Source organism: Plectropomus leopardus, chromosome 24 (genome assembly GCF_026936395.1).
Source record: "Plectropomus leopardus strain MGB_pleo_1.0 chromosome 24, ASM2693639v1, whole genome shotgun sequence".
Lineage (NCBI taxonomy): Eukaryota > Metazoa > Chordata > Actinopteri > Perciformes > Serranidae > Plectropomus > Plectropomus leopardus.
Window position 1 is genome coordinate 10,043,715 of NC_142199.1, and position 17,173 is coordinate 10,060,887.

A 17,173-nucleotide genomic window follows, 5' to 3' on the forward strand; every position below is an offset into this window, starting at 1 on the left:
GGCACAGGAAAAAATAAAACTACACTGACGGCACATCCCGAGGGACAAGATTATGTGCGGAAGTGCGACTGTGCGACTGGAGTGAGACGAAAGAAGAAACCAATAGTTCCTGATGCAGCGCTAAAACGGTCAGTTTAAACTATGCTAAACTATTTAAAGAAATATGTGTAAATAGACAAGTTGTCAAATGTTACGGGACGGAAAGTTAATATTAAAAAGTGCATCGGAATGCAGCGGAGTGCCACAGACAGAGACTTTTTAGGAGAAGGTTTCGGTCGCCCGGATCGGTCAGAGGACATGGAGCAGACATCGGCTCATCCCGTGACGCCCGGTGAGACTGCGGGACGGCAGTGCACCCATCGGAACGGCCCCAAACCGTGGACGGTGGTCGTGCTGTCGGTATTGGGCTCCGCCGTCGCTGTGGCCGCTGTCAGTTGTGTCTGCGCCCTCATCTACCCGATACTCAAAGGTAAGCGCGTGCGAGTCGCGTGCCACCAGTGGTGGACCAAGTACTCAGGTCCTTTACTTAAGTAAAAGTATTGATACCACCCTGTGAAAATACTCTGAATAAAAGTAAAATACCAATGCAGAACATACACATCCCCCAAAATTAAAAATATTAGAAAATAATAGAAAAATATATTAAAAACATAATACTATATTATAAATATATAAAAGGAGGGGGCAGGGGGTCAAAAAGTCAAAAGTATAAATAAAAAATACATTTAAAAAAAACTAATTATATATAATATCCAAATAAAATAAATAGATAAATAATGTAAGACAAATATAATAAGACAATAAATTAATAATTAATTAAAAATTAAAAACACAAATTAATATTAAAAAAACACCACAAAACTCAATTCTATTCTTACTCCTATTCTTATTTAACAAACATCATATTTTATAAACTCTTATATTTTTTAATGCAAAATCTTCATTTTTAAAGTAATTAAAATCTGTCAGTTAAATGTAGTGAAGTAAAAAGCACAATATTTTCCTCCTAAATGTAGTGGAGTTAAAGTATAATGGTGGCATTATTGTGTAAAATACCATTTGAAAGGACCCCTTTAGCTATTACCTGAATGACAAAGAAAGTGTTCCTCAACTAACAGTGAGTCAAGTCAGTTTGACCACATTTTTGTGTCTCTGTGGCCTATAACACTGTTACATTGAACAAAACAGGAAAAAGACAATCATCAGATTAAAAGGGTTCATGAACTGGATCTAAACACTGTGCAAAAAAGTGAACATTCACTTTGACATTTAAAAGAATAGTTTAACAAAATAATGTTTACTCAAGGTCCACTTACTGTATCATTTAAAACATACTGCATGTCTTATGAATACAGATCCAGAGAAGGATAGTAAGTGGACCCTGGGTAAAGATCATAATGTCAAACTAAATAATGAAACAACACTAACCCCCAAAACAATTCTTATATCAGAAACAAACCACTTAACGTAGTTAAATCCATCTTTACTGATTGATTTGATTTGACAAACACTGATCAGTTTGATATTTGCATTAACCAAAGATGTCATGCTGCTATTCTTGTCCGTCGTGATTCTGATTGATAACGACTGTTTCAGAGCTGCGGGCAGAGAGAGTGAGAGGAGAGGATGGGACTGAGCAGAGGATGCTGGGTGAGTAGCAATATGTGTTTACCTCCACAATCTGTTTTTGTCATCTTCATGTCCAGTTTGACCTTTAGATGTGGTTCCATGCATGGACAAAACATGTTGTCTCTGACAGGTAAGAAACAGCTGAAGTCCTGTCCTTCTACTGACAGCGTTGTTGGTTTAACCAAAATGTTTATTTTGCACTCAATGACTAAAGCTCTTATGTAGGTATGGAATGCTCACATAATAAAAATTGCATTATTAGTATCGACATCAGTCAGTATAAGCAGCGATCAGTGCTTGAATGAAGCTAAGTACATGTTCTCAAGTACTGTACTTAAGTATGAATTTGAGGTATTTGTACTTTAATTTTTTCTTCTCATGCTGTGCTTTTACTCCACGCCATTTCATTATTATACTTTATACTTTACTTCATTTATCTGACAGCTTTAGTTACTTTGAAAAAGATTTTTTTTTTTTGCATAAAAAACACAAGAGAAGTTTATAAAATGCGATGTTTTGCCAGAAAAAAATGTCGAAAGTTTATGCAAGTGTGTGTGTGTGTGTGTGTGTAGGTTTCTGGAGTATCCTTGTGCTGTCAGTGTTAGCAGGATGTATCTGCTGTGTGCTCTCGTGGACTCTCACCTTCCTTGACTCGTACCAGCCTGGCATGGCGTTGGAAACACCTCTGACACTGGCTCACCTCAGGTAACACACCACCTTACACCTGTACATCACACTACCTGACAGTAAACATGAGACATATCATCCAGTCAGTGTGATTTAACCTCACAAACAGGCAGCAAGTGAAGAATTCAACATGTTAAAAACAGGTGTGTGTGTGTGGGTTTTTTTTTTTTCTTTTAGAGGTGTATCTGGCCATGGTTTCCACATTGGTTATGGAGTTGCTGTCCTTAATGGCATCATGGCCATGCTCACTGTCGTCTGGAGCCTCACCTGACACTCAAACACACCCTCAGGAGAAGTGCTCAGGTGCACACACATGTATCTGATGCTGGGGAAAGACATCCGAGAAGTGCACCACTATGACATTAAAATAAAAGTTTGTAATGGAAATTTAGACGTGATGTGTTTAGGGCAGGGGTTTTCAAAAGTGCGGGAGGGTGAGCCTTCCCTCGCAGACCAGCTTACAAAGACGTGGCACAAAAATTTGTAAAAAAAAAAAAAAAAAAAAAAAATAAATAAATAAATAAATAAATAAATAAATAAAAATAAAAAAGCAAGTAGAAAAGAAAAACAAACAAGAAAATGTCCTTTAATAAAGCACTGAAAAATATATTTATACATACACTTAAAAAAATAGTGTTTTTTAAAAGGACATTTTCTTGTTTGTTTTTGTCTTTTACTTCTTTTCTTGCTTAATTTTGGGTAATTTTCTCATAACTTTTTTTGGTAATACTTTGCTCATTTTTGGACCATGTTTTTTTAAGCTGCTCATTGCTTTCTTCTCGTTCTTGGAAGAAATCAATTAAATTTGCTCAGGATTCAAAGGATTAAATGTGGCCAAATTTTTTGGTTAAATTGTTTTAGTCTGCTATGTTAAAAGGGAACATTTTATGTGTAAATAAAGTTATACTGGTATCATAATAGTTTATATTGTATTTATTCTGTACTGTGTGTTTAATGTGAATTTAAATGTTATGGTTAAGTAAAGCAGATTAGCTCAAACAAACAAAAAAAATTTAAAAGATTACAAAACAAACAAACAAACAGCCAAAACACTCACAATTTTTCCAAAAAAGGAAAACACTCAAATCAATTATCCGGCCCCAGTGTAGATAAGGGGACACACATATGATATTCCCATCAGCCTCGGTTGTACTTTGTGTGTAGCTAATGTCAGCATTTGACCATGTTCACAGTAATAATATAAACATCCTGACAATAATGCAAGAAAACTTTGGATATTAGATGTTATTTATGTTTATTTAAAGACATAATAAACAAAAAAAGTAACAGTCAAAATATAAATCCATTCATCATGTTCACAGTATAATCACAACACACCTTCCAGGAAAATAAAAAAATACACACACACACACACACACACAGGACTGAATTTATGATCAATTCTAAAAACGTAACAAAGAATTTAACAGAAATCTGGAATGTAAAAAACCACAGGTGAGATTTACGAGAAGTTTTGATGAGGTGACCGCCTCCACCAGTGTCAAAAGAATACATTTAAAGGTCCAGTGTGTAAGACTTATGGACATCTGTTGGCAGATATTAAATATAATAATGGGTTTTTACACATTGTCATGGACACAATTTCAAAATTTTTTAAACATACAAGATTCAAACTCAGTTCAAACATAATTTCAGCACCCCACATGATGTGTTTAAGGACTGTCAGGAATTTGAAAACCTACAATAATTTCTGTTTCTACAGTTTCTGGCTGTAGTAAATGGTGTCATTTTTGGTGATTTTTAAAGAAAACATGCTTTTCAAACCTGTTTTCTTAAATTCTATATTATTTTTTTTTAAAAAAAGAAATAAATTACTGGAATTAAAACAAAAACATGCCTTCCAAACCCATTGTTTTTTTAAAACTAAATTTTAAGGAAAATAAATGACAATTAATGATCACAAAAAATGTAAAGAAACAAAACACAAAACATTAATGAAAAAATGCCAAAAGATAAATTCAAAAGAAGAAGAAGAAGAAAAAATCGCCGTTTTTTGTTTCTACAGCAGCCCAGAACAAGACAGACAAACCAAACACTGGGTCTTAATACTTTGTTTTTGCATCAACTGCCATTATTCTACACGCTGGGCACGCAGAAGAAATTTCAGTTCTGCAACCTCTGCCGCTTAATGGCACTAAATCCTACACACTGGACCTTTAATACACAGAAACCATCATACAAAGAGGAAGTGCTTTTTCACAGAGATAAATGTCTGTTGTACATATAGGTAGATATCTAAAAATATATGTGAGGTTTTGTTAATACAGTTTTACAGTCTATAAAATCTGTGCAGATCACCTAACATGTGAAAATGTTTTATGATCATTCAAGATATTTGTTTGTTGATAGGAAAAGGCATTTGAAAACATATTTAACTGCAAAACATGAACATGAGGCACCCATTTGTCACTGAACTACATAACAAATATTTCAACTATTTGTTATACAAGTTCTACAGCTACTAATTCAACACTGTTATGAAGAGCTTGTATCTATATTAAGCAACACATGAGCTATCTTTGTATATGATTGTAAGTGTGTGTGTGGAAGACATATTTTTGCCTACAGGTATTTGCAGTTTATATGTGACCATATTTTCCATAGTTCTTCTAAATACATTTGCTTGATGTCAGACAATAACTTAAAGAATAACTTATTTTCTATGACTGTCTCATTGAGACAAATCAGCAATGAATGTACCCACTAACAAGTACTGTGTGTTGATCTACAGCCTTGTGTATCTTCTTCTCTGTGCCATAAAGCTTCTGTGGTCCATAAATGTCATCAATAAGACCCACCATTACACTGAGTGACACGTTTCTCCACTGCAGCCTAACTCTGTCAAACATTTGATGCAGGTAAACAGCTAAACATTCATTATTTCAAACTTCAACAGCAGTGTTTCATTTTCAATCATTTAAGATACATTTTTAATAAATCTGATACCAACACTCATCAGTACCAATACTTCTTTTTTCTTAGTTTCGAAGTTTCGAATTAGGGGCCGAATATCAGGACCAATATTTGACATTTTGCAGATTACCTGTATCTGCGTTTTATTTTAATGATCGCCAATAAAATTAATTAACGAAAAGGTGTGCGTATTACACTCAACCGACATAAGGGAAGATAGTCTGCAATTCATGCAAAGAAAGTGTCAGCATGGGAGGGAAGATGTCATTGAGGTCTTCTTTCCCTCAGCTGCACTTTTCATGGTTTTGAGTCAGGGTGGATAATTGATCCTTCGATCTGGTAACAGCTGATCAGATCGATGCATCAGAGGAGCAGCTGCTGCTATTAACAAACGTTTAATTTTCGCTTTAAACATTCTGCTGCTTTGTCTGTGCGCAGAGTACGCTCTGGGCTCTGTGAGTGCAGTGCAAATCAGTAATTGAACAGTGTATATATTCAATTGCACTCCTAATGAACGCTCCAGCTCCAAAAGTAGAAAATAAATACATGGAAGCAGATGTTTTGATCATGGTGGGCTGCTACAAATAAATGAATGTGTGCTAAACCCTGTTACTAAGCCAAATTAAAATTATAAAACAAAATCCTCAATACTTTTTTTTTTTTTAACGTTGAAAGCTTCGACTGACATTTTTAGATGAAGCTTTTAATGTCTGTCAAATATTTTTTACTTGTTTTATCTATTATATCATCATGTTTAGAGGAGAAATAACATTTTGGTCTTCTTTTTGTGAACATTTTTTCAGCTATTCAAATAAATGTAATTTATGGAGCTGTTAGATTGATGCTAGACAGCCCTGCAGCTGCATACCTCCCTTTATGTGCAGCAAGCGGGAGAGTAGACAGCTTTTTTTTGATCACAGCAAAACTGTTGTTTTTAAAAGGCTAAACACCAACAAAAATGGATTAAAGCAGAATATTTTTTCAAATCAAAACATATCAATAATTTTGGAAATTATTACATCTATCTTTTTCTCAATAAACTTTGACTTTTAGACTTAAAAATGCTCTAGAGTTAATTTAAACGTTTGAAACGTACGAGTCGGAAACAATCGCTGGACTCTAATTCGATAATTATATTAGTGTAACCTAAATGTTTATCTACAAATGTGCAGAAATACTGTGTTTCAATAGAAAGAAAAGACATGTGCAAGTATAAAACAAACAAAAAACAAAAGCGTGCAGCGTTTGAATGTTGATTGAGAATTCGAATGTCAACGTTATGACGAAGCTACGAAGCTTCAACTATTCAGTAAAGCCCTGAGTGCACTACATAATCTATGCAGCTAGAGTAAATAATAAATATAAAAATACAAACATCTCTTTTTGGCTGGTGTCAGATGTAACACAGACAAAGCAGTGCTATTAAGGCATCATACTAATGCCTTTTTACATAAAGCCGAAGGCACTAACTTTAGTAAGCTGGGAAATGCACAGGAAAGAAATTCTGACATTATATATCTTATGGAGCAAAGATTTTTTTTTAAAGCTCACTGTTCTACATACATTTTGTATGACTATATTTTAAGTTAACCCTTTGAAACCTGAGTAATTTCACTTGATTTCTGTCAAAAACATGAGAGGAAGGCAACGAACCACCACAAAATTAGCAAGAAATCACAACATTTTACGGAAAATGCTAAAACCAAACAAGTAAATGAACAAGTAATAGTTCTATAACATAATTAACACAAAAAAAGTGTAATTATGACAATTACAAATATAGTTTTCCCTACTTTTTTCTTTCTCACTAACTTTTTCAAACATTATTTTCCAAATCTAATAATTTCTCGTAATTTGTGGAACAGTTCTTAGCAAGTTGCTCATTGCCTTTTCCCCCATGTTTTTGAAAGAAATCATACCAATCTGCTCAGGGTTCAAAGGTTTAAATACTTGTGAAAGGCATCAGAAAGCAGCACAAGAAAAGTGGTGTCAGTCCAGTTTTCAAAGGGACCCTATGAAGACTTTTCACTTCACTGTGCAGCTCTTTACGCTCACCGATTATTCAAAGTGCACATTTTCTGTAGTGTTGGTCTCAGTGCTCTCATCAGGGGTTTCAGTCATAAAAGAAGTTACCAGCTGCAGCAGGTAGCCGCTTTTACCAAACAAACTGTCATAAACCCGATGTACACCACCTGCCCATTTATCTAACATATTTGTCATAATAACAAAATGATGACAATATGTCGGGCTGCGTACCTGTCAGCCTGCTCTCCAGCCACATAGTGACCATAATATAGTGTTAAAATAAATGTAGCCAAAGCCACTGCCACTGCGCTCACTCACCTCATTAGTATGTGAGAAGCTAATCAAAATCTATCATGGTGTCCTTTTTGCCGGGCTGTCGGCCTGCTCCTCTTCCTCCTCCTCTTCCTCCTCCTCCTGCTGCTTGGAGCGCCTCCTGGAGGCCAGTTTGAAAATCCCAGCAAAGAGGAAGATCCCAGAAATGACAGCAAAGTAGCCACCATAGATGAGGAACTACGGGAAAGAAACAAGACATTATCAATCAAATCTACACTGCAGGAGGAGAACAGAAAATTTATTGCCAATAATTTTGACAAACATTTAAACCTTTCTCTATATTTTAAATGATTTTGAGTTTGGAAGATGTTTTTTTTTCCAATTTTGTTTAGAATTTCAACAGATTTTTTTCCCTCTTCTTTAAAATGTGGTTGGTAGTTTTATTCTATTTTTACCTCAAAGTTTTGGTGTGTTTTTTTTTTTTTTTTTAATTTTATTCTAATAACTCTCTGTGACACAGTATGTTCCTGAATGGTGAAATGCTAACAAAATGCCTGTATTGTTGTAGCTCCTCACCTGAGTGAAGACATCGAGGCCAAGACCAGCTGTGTCCACCACCACCACGGTGAGGACAGACTGCAGCATTAAGGCAATGAAGGTGTTCACTCCAAACACTAAGGCATAGCGCTGCATGTTGAGACTGGCTGCGATCTGATATCTAATGGGCCAGATGACAAGAAAACATCATGACATGAGGAAAGTTTACAGCAGTGTCTCCATAATTTTTTATATTATATTATTTAAACTTTCCATGACTTTTCAAGGAGCCAAAATATTTTTTTTTCCTTGCCACACTTGCCCAACATTTTTTAAAAATGTAAGAATCAAACATAATCTCAGCATCCCCACTGATGTGTTCAAGAACACAAATTTGTTTTCATGGTTTCTGGTGATGATAAGTGGTGCAATTTTGCCAATTTTTAAAGAAAACATGTCTTCTAAGGTTGTTTTCTTAAAAAAGCAAAGACATATTTTATTAAGTTTTCTATAAAAACTTCCAAACATTTTTTTTAAAAAAGCAGGATTTTCTTTCAAGAAAACATGCCTTCCCCTCTTAAATAAAATTTAAGGAATTAAAAAAAAGCCATTTTTTAAAAAAAGTTTTCTATAAAAACTGCCCCCAAAAAATCACCCAAAATAAAAATAATAAGAACTCAATCGGCAGTGAATAAATACAAAATACAGCCATTATTGACATGCCTAGTGAGCATACATTTAGGGAGAGATGGAACGCAGGGAGAAAATGAAGAAACTTTCATGATGCATTAATATACAAAAATATAACCATAAACCTGTCACACGTTGACACATATTAAAGCTACATTGTATCATCAGCTACAGAAAATAAATACCCCATGATGTTACAATAATGACTTTCCATGACTTTTCCAGGTTTTTCATGAGTGTGGGAACCCTGTATATACAAAAGCTGAAATAAGACAGTAATTAAACTTGAGAGACATCCAAATCCCCCCTTAACCGACAGCCCCCTCTAAAGAAGAAACAGCATGTTGAGATCCAGTAAGAAAGAACAGCAGATGAAAACACGGTAATCCCTCATGAGCTGGCAGCCGTGCTGCTTGTTTAAGCTCATGTTTGGTTTTTGTTGGGATGATGAATCCGTATTGTTCCCACACTTTTCCACCCAGAACACCAGGAGAGAGAACGTGCTCATAACTGTAAACCTCAAGTCTAATGTTTAGACTTTACTGTCGACAGCTGCTGCAATCTGACCCACAGTTACACAAGTTTTCCATTTCCCTTTTCTCTTTAAAGCCGTCTGTTCATATTGATGAAGAAACAATATGATTTTCTTCAGAAAGACATTATTGTCTCACTTACAGGGGGCTGAATATGTCTGATAACAACAAACACTGATCCATACTAAATACTCACCTCCTTTCAAAGCACTGACATTCCTTCTATCACTTTTGTAATATGACAGAAACTGTTTCACATTTATACAAATAACTATTTCATAATTGCAACAAATAAAAGCAACGGTTGAGTCATCCTGTCGCTATCAATCAAATGAAAATTAGTTATAGTGCGGCTCCATCTGCACTGTGATGATACCCAAGAGTGTCATCTCTTCAGTATCTGACCAAATGTCGCGTTCACAAGAACAAGACAGATGCAAGGTCACAGTGACTTTTGACAACCAAAATCTAATCAGTTCATCCTTGTGTCCAAGTGAACGTTTATGCCAAGTTTGAAGAAAATCCCTTTAAACCTTTAACCCTTTAAAACCTGAGCAAACTGGTTTGATTTCTTTCAAAACCATGGAAAGAAGACGATGAGCAACAAAAGAAATGACCCAAAATTTAGCAAGAAATAAGTGAAAATTACAAGAATATTACCTTAAAATTAGTTAAAAACAAAAAAGAAAAGAAAAAAGAAAAAAACAAGCAAAGAAATGACCCAGATAAGTGCTTAAAAATTGTAATTACTTTGTGACATATGTTTAAAATATCATTATGATAAATATAAGTATAGTTTTTTCCCTAGCTTTTTTTTTCTTTTTTACTTAGACATTTTTCCATAGCTTTCTAAAAATTGTTTTTAGCAATTTTTTTTGCAATTTGTGGAACATTTCTTACCAAGAGACTCATTGCCCTTTTCCCATGTTTTTGAAAGAAATTGCACTAATTTTCTCAGAGTTCAAAGGTTTAATTACTTTTGAAAGGCATCAGAAAACAGCCCAAGAGAAGTGACATTGCTCTGGGTTTCAAAGGGTTAAGTTATCCCTTGATCTTTTGGATATAAAATGCCATCACTTCCTTGATTTATGCTGTTAGAAATTTGTGTGAAATTGTATCATAATTAGTGTATGAATTCTTGAGTTATGGTTAGAAACATATTTTTTGAGTTTGCAGTGACGTTGACCTTTGAGCACCAAATCAGTTCATTCTTGAGTCTAAGTGGACTTTAAATTTCAGTGAGCAACTATTCACAATTCATTCCTACAAAAGCCTTTCAAATAAGAGAAATGAACATTTCCTACAAGCTGTGATACAGTTTCAGTCAGACATTAATCTAAATTAACACCGAGTGACTTTTTTAAAAAGCCGCCTCTTTGTACTTACGTAGCCACGGTGATGAGCAGCATGTATATGGCTCTGAAGAGGATGTATGAGCTGTAACACAGCCAGATGTTCCTCACTGTGTCCATAACAAACACACACGCAGCCATCAGGAGGGAGAGGAGAAACAGAGCCAGCTCCCCCCACACAGCCCAGCACACAGGCAGATAACCCACCAGCAGAGCCGCCAGAGCTCCTGCGGACCAGCACAAAAACTGTTAGAAACACTGTTCGTCATACCTCAGTGACGTCTGTACGCAGGTCTGAAGCCTGAAGGGTTTACATTAACAGGGAGAGGAACTTTGGGTCCTATTTGTACAATCCATAGTGTATGACAGGGTTTCCCACACATTCATTTATTTGTGGCATCCCACCATGATCACATCTACCACCACAAATACATTTTCTATTTTTCAAGCTGGACTGTTCATTAATAGCGCTGCTGAAATATATGCATCATTCAGTTCTTTATTACACCTATTTCAAGGGGTGCAGAGCGTACTCTTAGCACAAGCGGACCAGCAGGACGTCGGGCGCAGTGAAACTGAAACTTAAGCGTTTATTGTGCTGAGTCTAAAAGTTTGCTTTCACTCACTCTGCAGCAGCCTCTCTTCTCACAATCAGAATCAGATGCTTTATTGATCCTCGGGGGGAAATTGTGGTTTGTTACAGTCGCTCTGATGCCAGCATAGAGAATTATCGCAAGTAGAAATAAGAACCATCACAAGTATATATAACATAAAAACAGAAATACAGCAATAGTAAATGATTAGCACTAATAAGTATGTATGTGTGTAAAAATAAACATGCCAAGAAATACAATGATAGACAATTAGCACTAATATGTAAATACTGAAATTATAATTTGGATAATCTGCTGAGAGTGTAAAATATAAAGCTGTGCCTTATGCTATGCAATGTATAAAACTAGTATGTAAGTTCAAAATATAAAAATATAAATGTGTGCAATGCTACAATGAACAACAGAGATATACATAAGTAAGAATAACAATATGAATATATACAATATGCGTCTCATGTTAAATATGGCCTACATTCAATCGATTCGATGTGATCAGCTTTGACTGCATAAACTGATCAATCATTCAGCCCCCGACTGAAGCACCTCAGACTGCTGCTGAGGGAAAAATATAACTCATGATACTGATGACTTTGGATTATTTTGTCAGTCTACTTTCATGCCACAGTTAAATCCATCTGACAGGGTATATTAACATATTTGGAAAAAAAGTCTACATCTAAAAAAACAAAAATAAAAATCTGACAAAGTGGCAGCTCTTACCTAGCAGTGTGGCCAGTGTCTCCACGTAGCCGTTGTAGATTTCATATTCCTGGGATGGACGAATGTTCTCCCACAGTGCCTGAGCGTAGTTGATGACCTGGAAGTAGCCGCAGGTGGCCAGCGCCCACCACAGCGACCAGGCCAGGAGGGACTGACATCTGTAGCACTTCAGGAAGTCATCAAACAAAATCTTTAACACCTCCACAAGACCGCTGCTATGCTTTCTTGTCTCAGGGGTGCTGCATATCTGCAGGGAGAGTGAAGGAGGCCAAACATGACAAAGTCTCTTCATACAAATACAGTTTCTCACATTTTAACAGTCCTGTATTATATTCAGATCCTTTACTTCAGTAAAGGTACTAATACCACCCCATGAAAGTACTCTGTAAAAGTCCAGTATTGAAAATGTTACTTAAGGGAAGTAATTTTAATCAGGAAAATATACTTAAAGTATTTTAAGTAAAGTATCCAATGCAGAAAAAACTTTAAAAACAAACAATAAATGCCAAAACCTTCAGATTAGGAAAAAAAAAACATTTAAACTATAAATGACTTAAAAAAAATAAATACATTTTAAGAAACATCTAGAAACCTCAAAATTATTAGAGAAAATAAAAAAAACATCCGCAAAACCTAAAATTATAAGAAGAGAACATAAAAACCCAGAAAAAGCTCTACATTATAATGGAAATGCCAACATTAAAATTTAATAGAAAAAACACTCAAAAACTCCCACATCAATATTTTGAATTTTATAAAATAGAAGAAAATAAATGTAGAAAAATAACTTTGATTTAAATTATCCAAAAAAAACAACGAAAAAACAAAAGACTCAGTCAGCCATAATTTTCTGTCAATCGACTGATTAATCAACTAATCGCTGCAGCTGTACTTGTACAGACTGTTTGGTAATTCAGTTTATTACAAAAGATCATTTTTAAAAATGGTCATTTGTAAAGTAACTAAAGCGTTCAGATAACTGTAGTTAAGTAAAAAGCACAATATTTTCCTGTGAAATGTAGTTGGTTAAAAAGATAAAGTGGCCTGAAAAGAATGTACTTAGTTACACCACTGCATTTTAACAGAGGAAATCCCATCATGCCCTTGGTGTGACCTGAACACGCAGACTGTCACTCACTGTGCGGGCGTCATGGCCGTTCAAAGGCAACCTGCCTGATGAATCCTCCGCCTTCTCCAGCAGGGCCGTGCTGCTGGTGCGTGGCCTCTCCTCCGCTCCTTCTAGACCCTTGTGGAAGAACAAGCTCCTCTTGGGCATCGGCAGAAACCAGGGAGCAACGAAGGCCGCCGAGGCCGACGCCAGTGTGATGATGACGAGGTGGACCAGCTGAACTTTGGCCAAGGAGAGCAGGAGCTGTCCCATCAGAGATCCAGCAGCGGAGCCAAACAGCGTGATGCTGCGGCAGTAGCCCGTCACTCTCTGGTAGTGTGCCGGCTCCACCACACTGTAGATGTAGGCGTAGTAGGCCACCTCCGAGGCCGTGGCCAGTCCAAAGAAAAACTCTAGGAGCTGCATGGCCACCATGCCCTGCGCCTTCCATAACATTATATACGTAACTACTAAACTGGTGGCCTGCAGCAGCAACACGGGCTTATAACAGAGGTAGTCAGTGATCAGGAAGACGGGGAACAGCAACGCCAGGTAGGAATATGTCCAAACTGGATAGATTTCATTGACAACCTGCAGATAAGAGATGGAGATGTTCAGAAATAAGCAGCAGTGGAATGTAACTAAGTACATTTTCTCAAGCACTGTATGAATATGAGGTACTTGTACTTTATTTTAGTATTTTCTTTGTATGCCACTTTACACTTTTGCTCCACTGTATTTCAGAGGGAAATATTGTACTTTTTTACTTCACTACATTTATCTGACAGCTTTAGTTACCTTAATATTATTGATTTTTGCATAAAAAACATAAGAGAAGATTAAAAAACATGCTATTTTGTAATAAATCAAACTACCCTACAGTTATACAAGCACAGCTGCAACAATTAGTTGATGAATCAGGTATGAAACAGAGATGCTTCACACACATTTTCAACCCGTTCATACTTGAGTTATGAGTTGAGTTCAGGAGATTGAGACGGATGCACGGTCACACAGTGACCTTTGGGGAAATTTGTGCCAAATTTGAAGAAATTCCCTCAAAGCCTACTTGAAATATCGAATTTACAAGCATGAGAGAGACATGAGGTCACAGTTATCGACCTTTTATCACCAAAATCCAATAACTTCATTAGTCTTATCTTCAAAAATTTCCTGCATTTCCTGCATTTCCTGCTCTGACTCATAGTAAGGTCTATAGCCAAAAAATGGCGGTAATTTGCGACTTAAGGTCTAGCCATGATAACGTCATTTGGGGCAAAAAACAATTTATCATTGCATTTTTTGGGCCAGCCTATAGCTTGACGGAGGTAATTATTTCAGGATTAAGCTGCAACAAAAGAATCTGACATTTTTTCCTGAGGGATAATCCCGTCTGGGCCAAGTGTGTCTGGGTTTGGTCGTTACTAGCCTGATAAAACGAAAAGACTGAACCATTCGAACACATCTAGTTGGATATTTTAGCAAACCTTAACACATTAACAGTTTAGGGGTGGCTGCTGGAAGAGCAGAAATATGGATCTCAATGTGAATTTGGGTTAGTTGTTCATTCAAATGTAAAATAGATTTAAACTGTCACAAAACCTCAGTATAACCCACTGCATGTTATCCAATCAGCATCAGCTTTGTGTCAGCTAGCAGGACAGAGGTGGGGCCAATAATGAGGAAACTTATTGAGCATGAGGAATGTGTTTCAATGCGCTGCTGCTCTGACACAATCAGCTTTTGTAGAGGTGTAACAAGGAACTAGAATAACTGCCATGTGGTTGTATTCCTCCACAAACCAGCAAAGTTGCAATTAAAGTTAACATCCATGTAAAAATAAATAAATAAAAAATAACATACCTAAAGACATCCAAAATTATATATATATGTATGTGTGTCTGTATGTATATCTAAATCACATATAAAACACATAACAACTGAAAATGACTAAAAATAAATAAATAAAAACATCAAAACCCCTCAAAAATATTAGAAAAAGAAGGGGACAAAAACACCCAAAATTATTTTTAAAGAAAAAAGAAAAAACATATCCAAAATTATATACTTATATATGTCAATATAGAAATAATCAAAAAAGAAAATGGGAAGAAAACATGAATAAACCCTCAAAATTATAAACAGAACTTAAAACAACACCAATAATCCTTACCAAAAAGTCAAATATTAAAAACAGAAAAATAAATATCAAAATAACTGGCAATTAATTTTCTGTGAACTGACTGAATAATCAACAACGGTTGCAGCTGTTATTATGTTCATTTTTTGGTCATTTAATTTATGGCAAAACATCATATTTTATGACCCTTTCTTATGTTTTTTTATGCAAAAATATTAATCTGTAAAGTAACTACAGCTGCCCGGTCAATGTAGTTTAGCAAAAAGTACAATATTTCCCTCTGAAATGTAATGGAGTAAAAGTACAAAGAGGCATGAAAAGAAAATACTCAAGTACAATTCAAGTGCTTCAGTTTCATACTAAAATGCAGTACTTGAGTAAATGTACATAGTTACATTGCACCAGCATTGAAATGTAAATTATGTGTCAGGTACAAATGTGATGCAAGGTGCTGAAAGCAGTCCCTCAGGCATTAGCCTTTAGCCCCGCGAGCTAACTCACCTGAGTCTCCGTCAGGTTCTTGTCCGGTCCCATCATGTAGGCGGTGAGGAAAGGCTCCGACGGCCGGAGGCTGGAGAAGAAGCCGTACACACAGAGCAGGAGAGTCGGGTCCAGAAAAGCCATGTTGGACCCACAAGCATGACCTCCACACGCCGCTCAGACTGACAGCCGACTGCTTCTTCTCTGGTGGTGTGAATGCTGATAGCTGGTGGTGAATGGACAGACTCAGATACACTACCGCCACCTGCTGGACTGATAGTGGAACTGCAGAGGACAGGATAACAAATTAAAATTATCTAAAAAGTATTCATTCAACTTATGTAAAGCAAATAACTCTAATCAGGGAAAAGTACCCAATGCTAAAATATCTTAAAAAATAAAGAAAACATGCAAACTCTGGAAATCAAAACCACCATTATTTTCATGACTCATACTTTAAATCATGTTTTTGTTTACTTTTCCAGAGCAACAATATGGGTGCAAAATGGAAATTATCAGGCACATATGGAGCAAGAGGTTGGAAATTCACTTCAAGCTCAGCACTGCAGAATAAATTTGCCATAGGTAAAATGCCATAGTCTACACTTGATGCTTTGCAGCCTGTTTTAAATGTAGAGAATCCCACAAGGGGTTTGAAGATAGTTTGTTTGTTAGGAGGTTTTATTTAAAATTTTACAGGAAAAGAAGTCATAATATAATGAGATTTTACTTGTAATTTTTGTCACAGATTAGGACTTAAAAAAAAAAAAAAAAGTATGTATTTATTCAAATCTTAGCTGTAAGTTTGTAGAAAGTGATAAAGCATTTGTCAAAAGACCAGAAGGTTGAAAGTTCAAAGTTCACTTGTTACTCTGACTTTTATTATTCAAAGTCAACACCCAAATAAAGAAGCCAAATATGTAAAATTAACTATTAACTTGTGGCTAACTGGCTGGTTCAGAGTGATAGAGCTCTAATCTAAAAAACACAGACTTGACACTTCAAACCTCACAAGCTACATTCATTTTCTCCTAAAATCAACACCCAAATCAGCCAGTCAAACATGCAAACAGACCATTGCAAAGTGTGTTGGTTCAATTAATACAGAGTGGTAAACTGCTGCTCACAGACCCACACGGTTGGAGGTTCAAATCTTATGAGTTACGCTTCATTTTCAGGTCCAAAACTCACAACCAACAAGTCAAATACCACAAACCAACACCTCTGAGCAGCATCTGCATTGGTGGCGCAGTGGGGCTTTTTCGTGACACAAAGGCGCCTGTGTCGGGTTCAAGACTCACTTCGCACTGGTGTTGGTGCACCCATCCCTAACTAAATTAGAAATATATACCTTAAGTATATATACAAAATAGGCAATAAACATAGGAACTAAAAATAGGCCAAATAATAAATAAACAAAAAACTACAGATAGCCCAAATAATGAATTAAC

General features: G+C 36.0%; 2 protein-coding genes across 2 annotated transcripts; one reads left to right on the forward strand and one right to left on the reverse strand.

Annotated features, from left to right (window-relative positions):
* Positions 1-52: 52 nt before the first annotated feature.
* Positions 53-3,234, forward strand: arl6ip6 (ARF like GTPase 6 interacting protein 6). The gene is made up of 4 exons (XM_042513343.2): positions 53-469; positions 1,597-1,650; positions 2,202-2,334; positions 2,494-3,234. The coding sequence occupies exons 1-4, from the start codon at positions 229-231 to the stop codon at positions 2,585-2,587; spliced, it is 522 nt and encodes a 173-aa protein (XP_042369277.2). The 5' UTR covers positions 53-228; the 3' UTR covers positions 2,588-3,234.
* Positions 3,235-3,554: 320 nt separating this feature from the next.
* slc19a2 (solute carrier family 19 member 2) lies at positions 3,555-15,936 on the reverse strand. The gene is made up of 6 exons (XM_042513344.2): positions 15,744-15,936; positions 13,133-13,693; positions 11,995-12,241; positions 10,695-10,887; positions 8,125-8,266; positions 3,555-7,785 (listed from the first exon to the last, which is right to left on the reverse strand). The coding sequence occupies exons 1-6, from the start codon at positions 15,864-15,866 to the stop codon at positions 7,627-7,629; spliced, it is 1,425 nt and encodes a 474-aa protein (XP_042369278.2). The 5' UTR covers positions 15,867-15,936; the 3' UTR covers positions 3,555-7,626.
* Between the last annotated feature and the right edge of the window lie 1,237 nt (positions 15,937-17,173).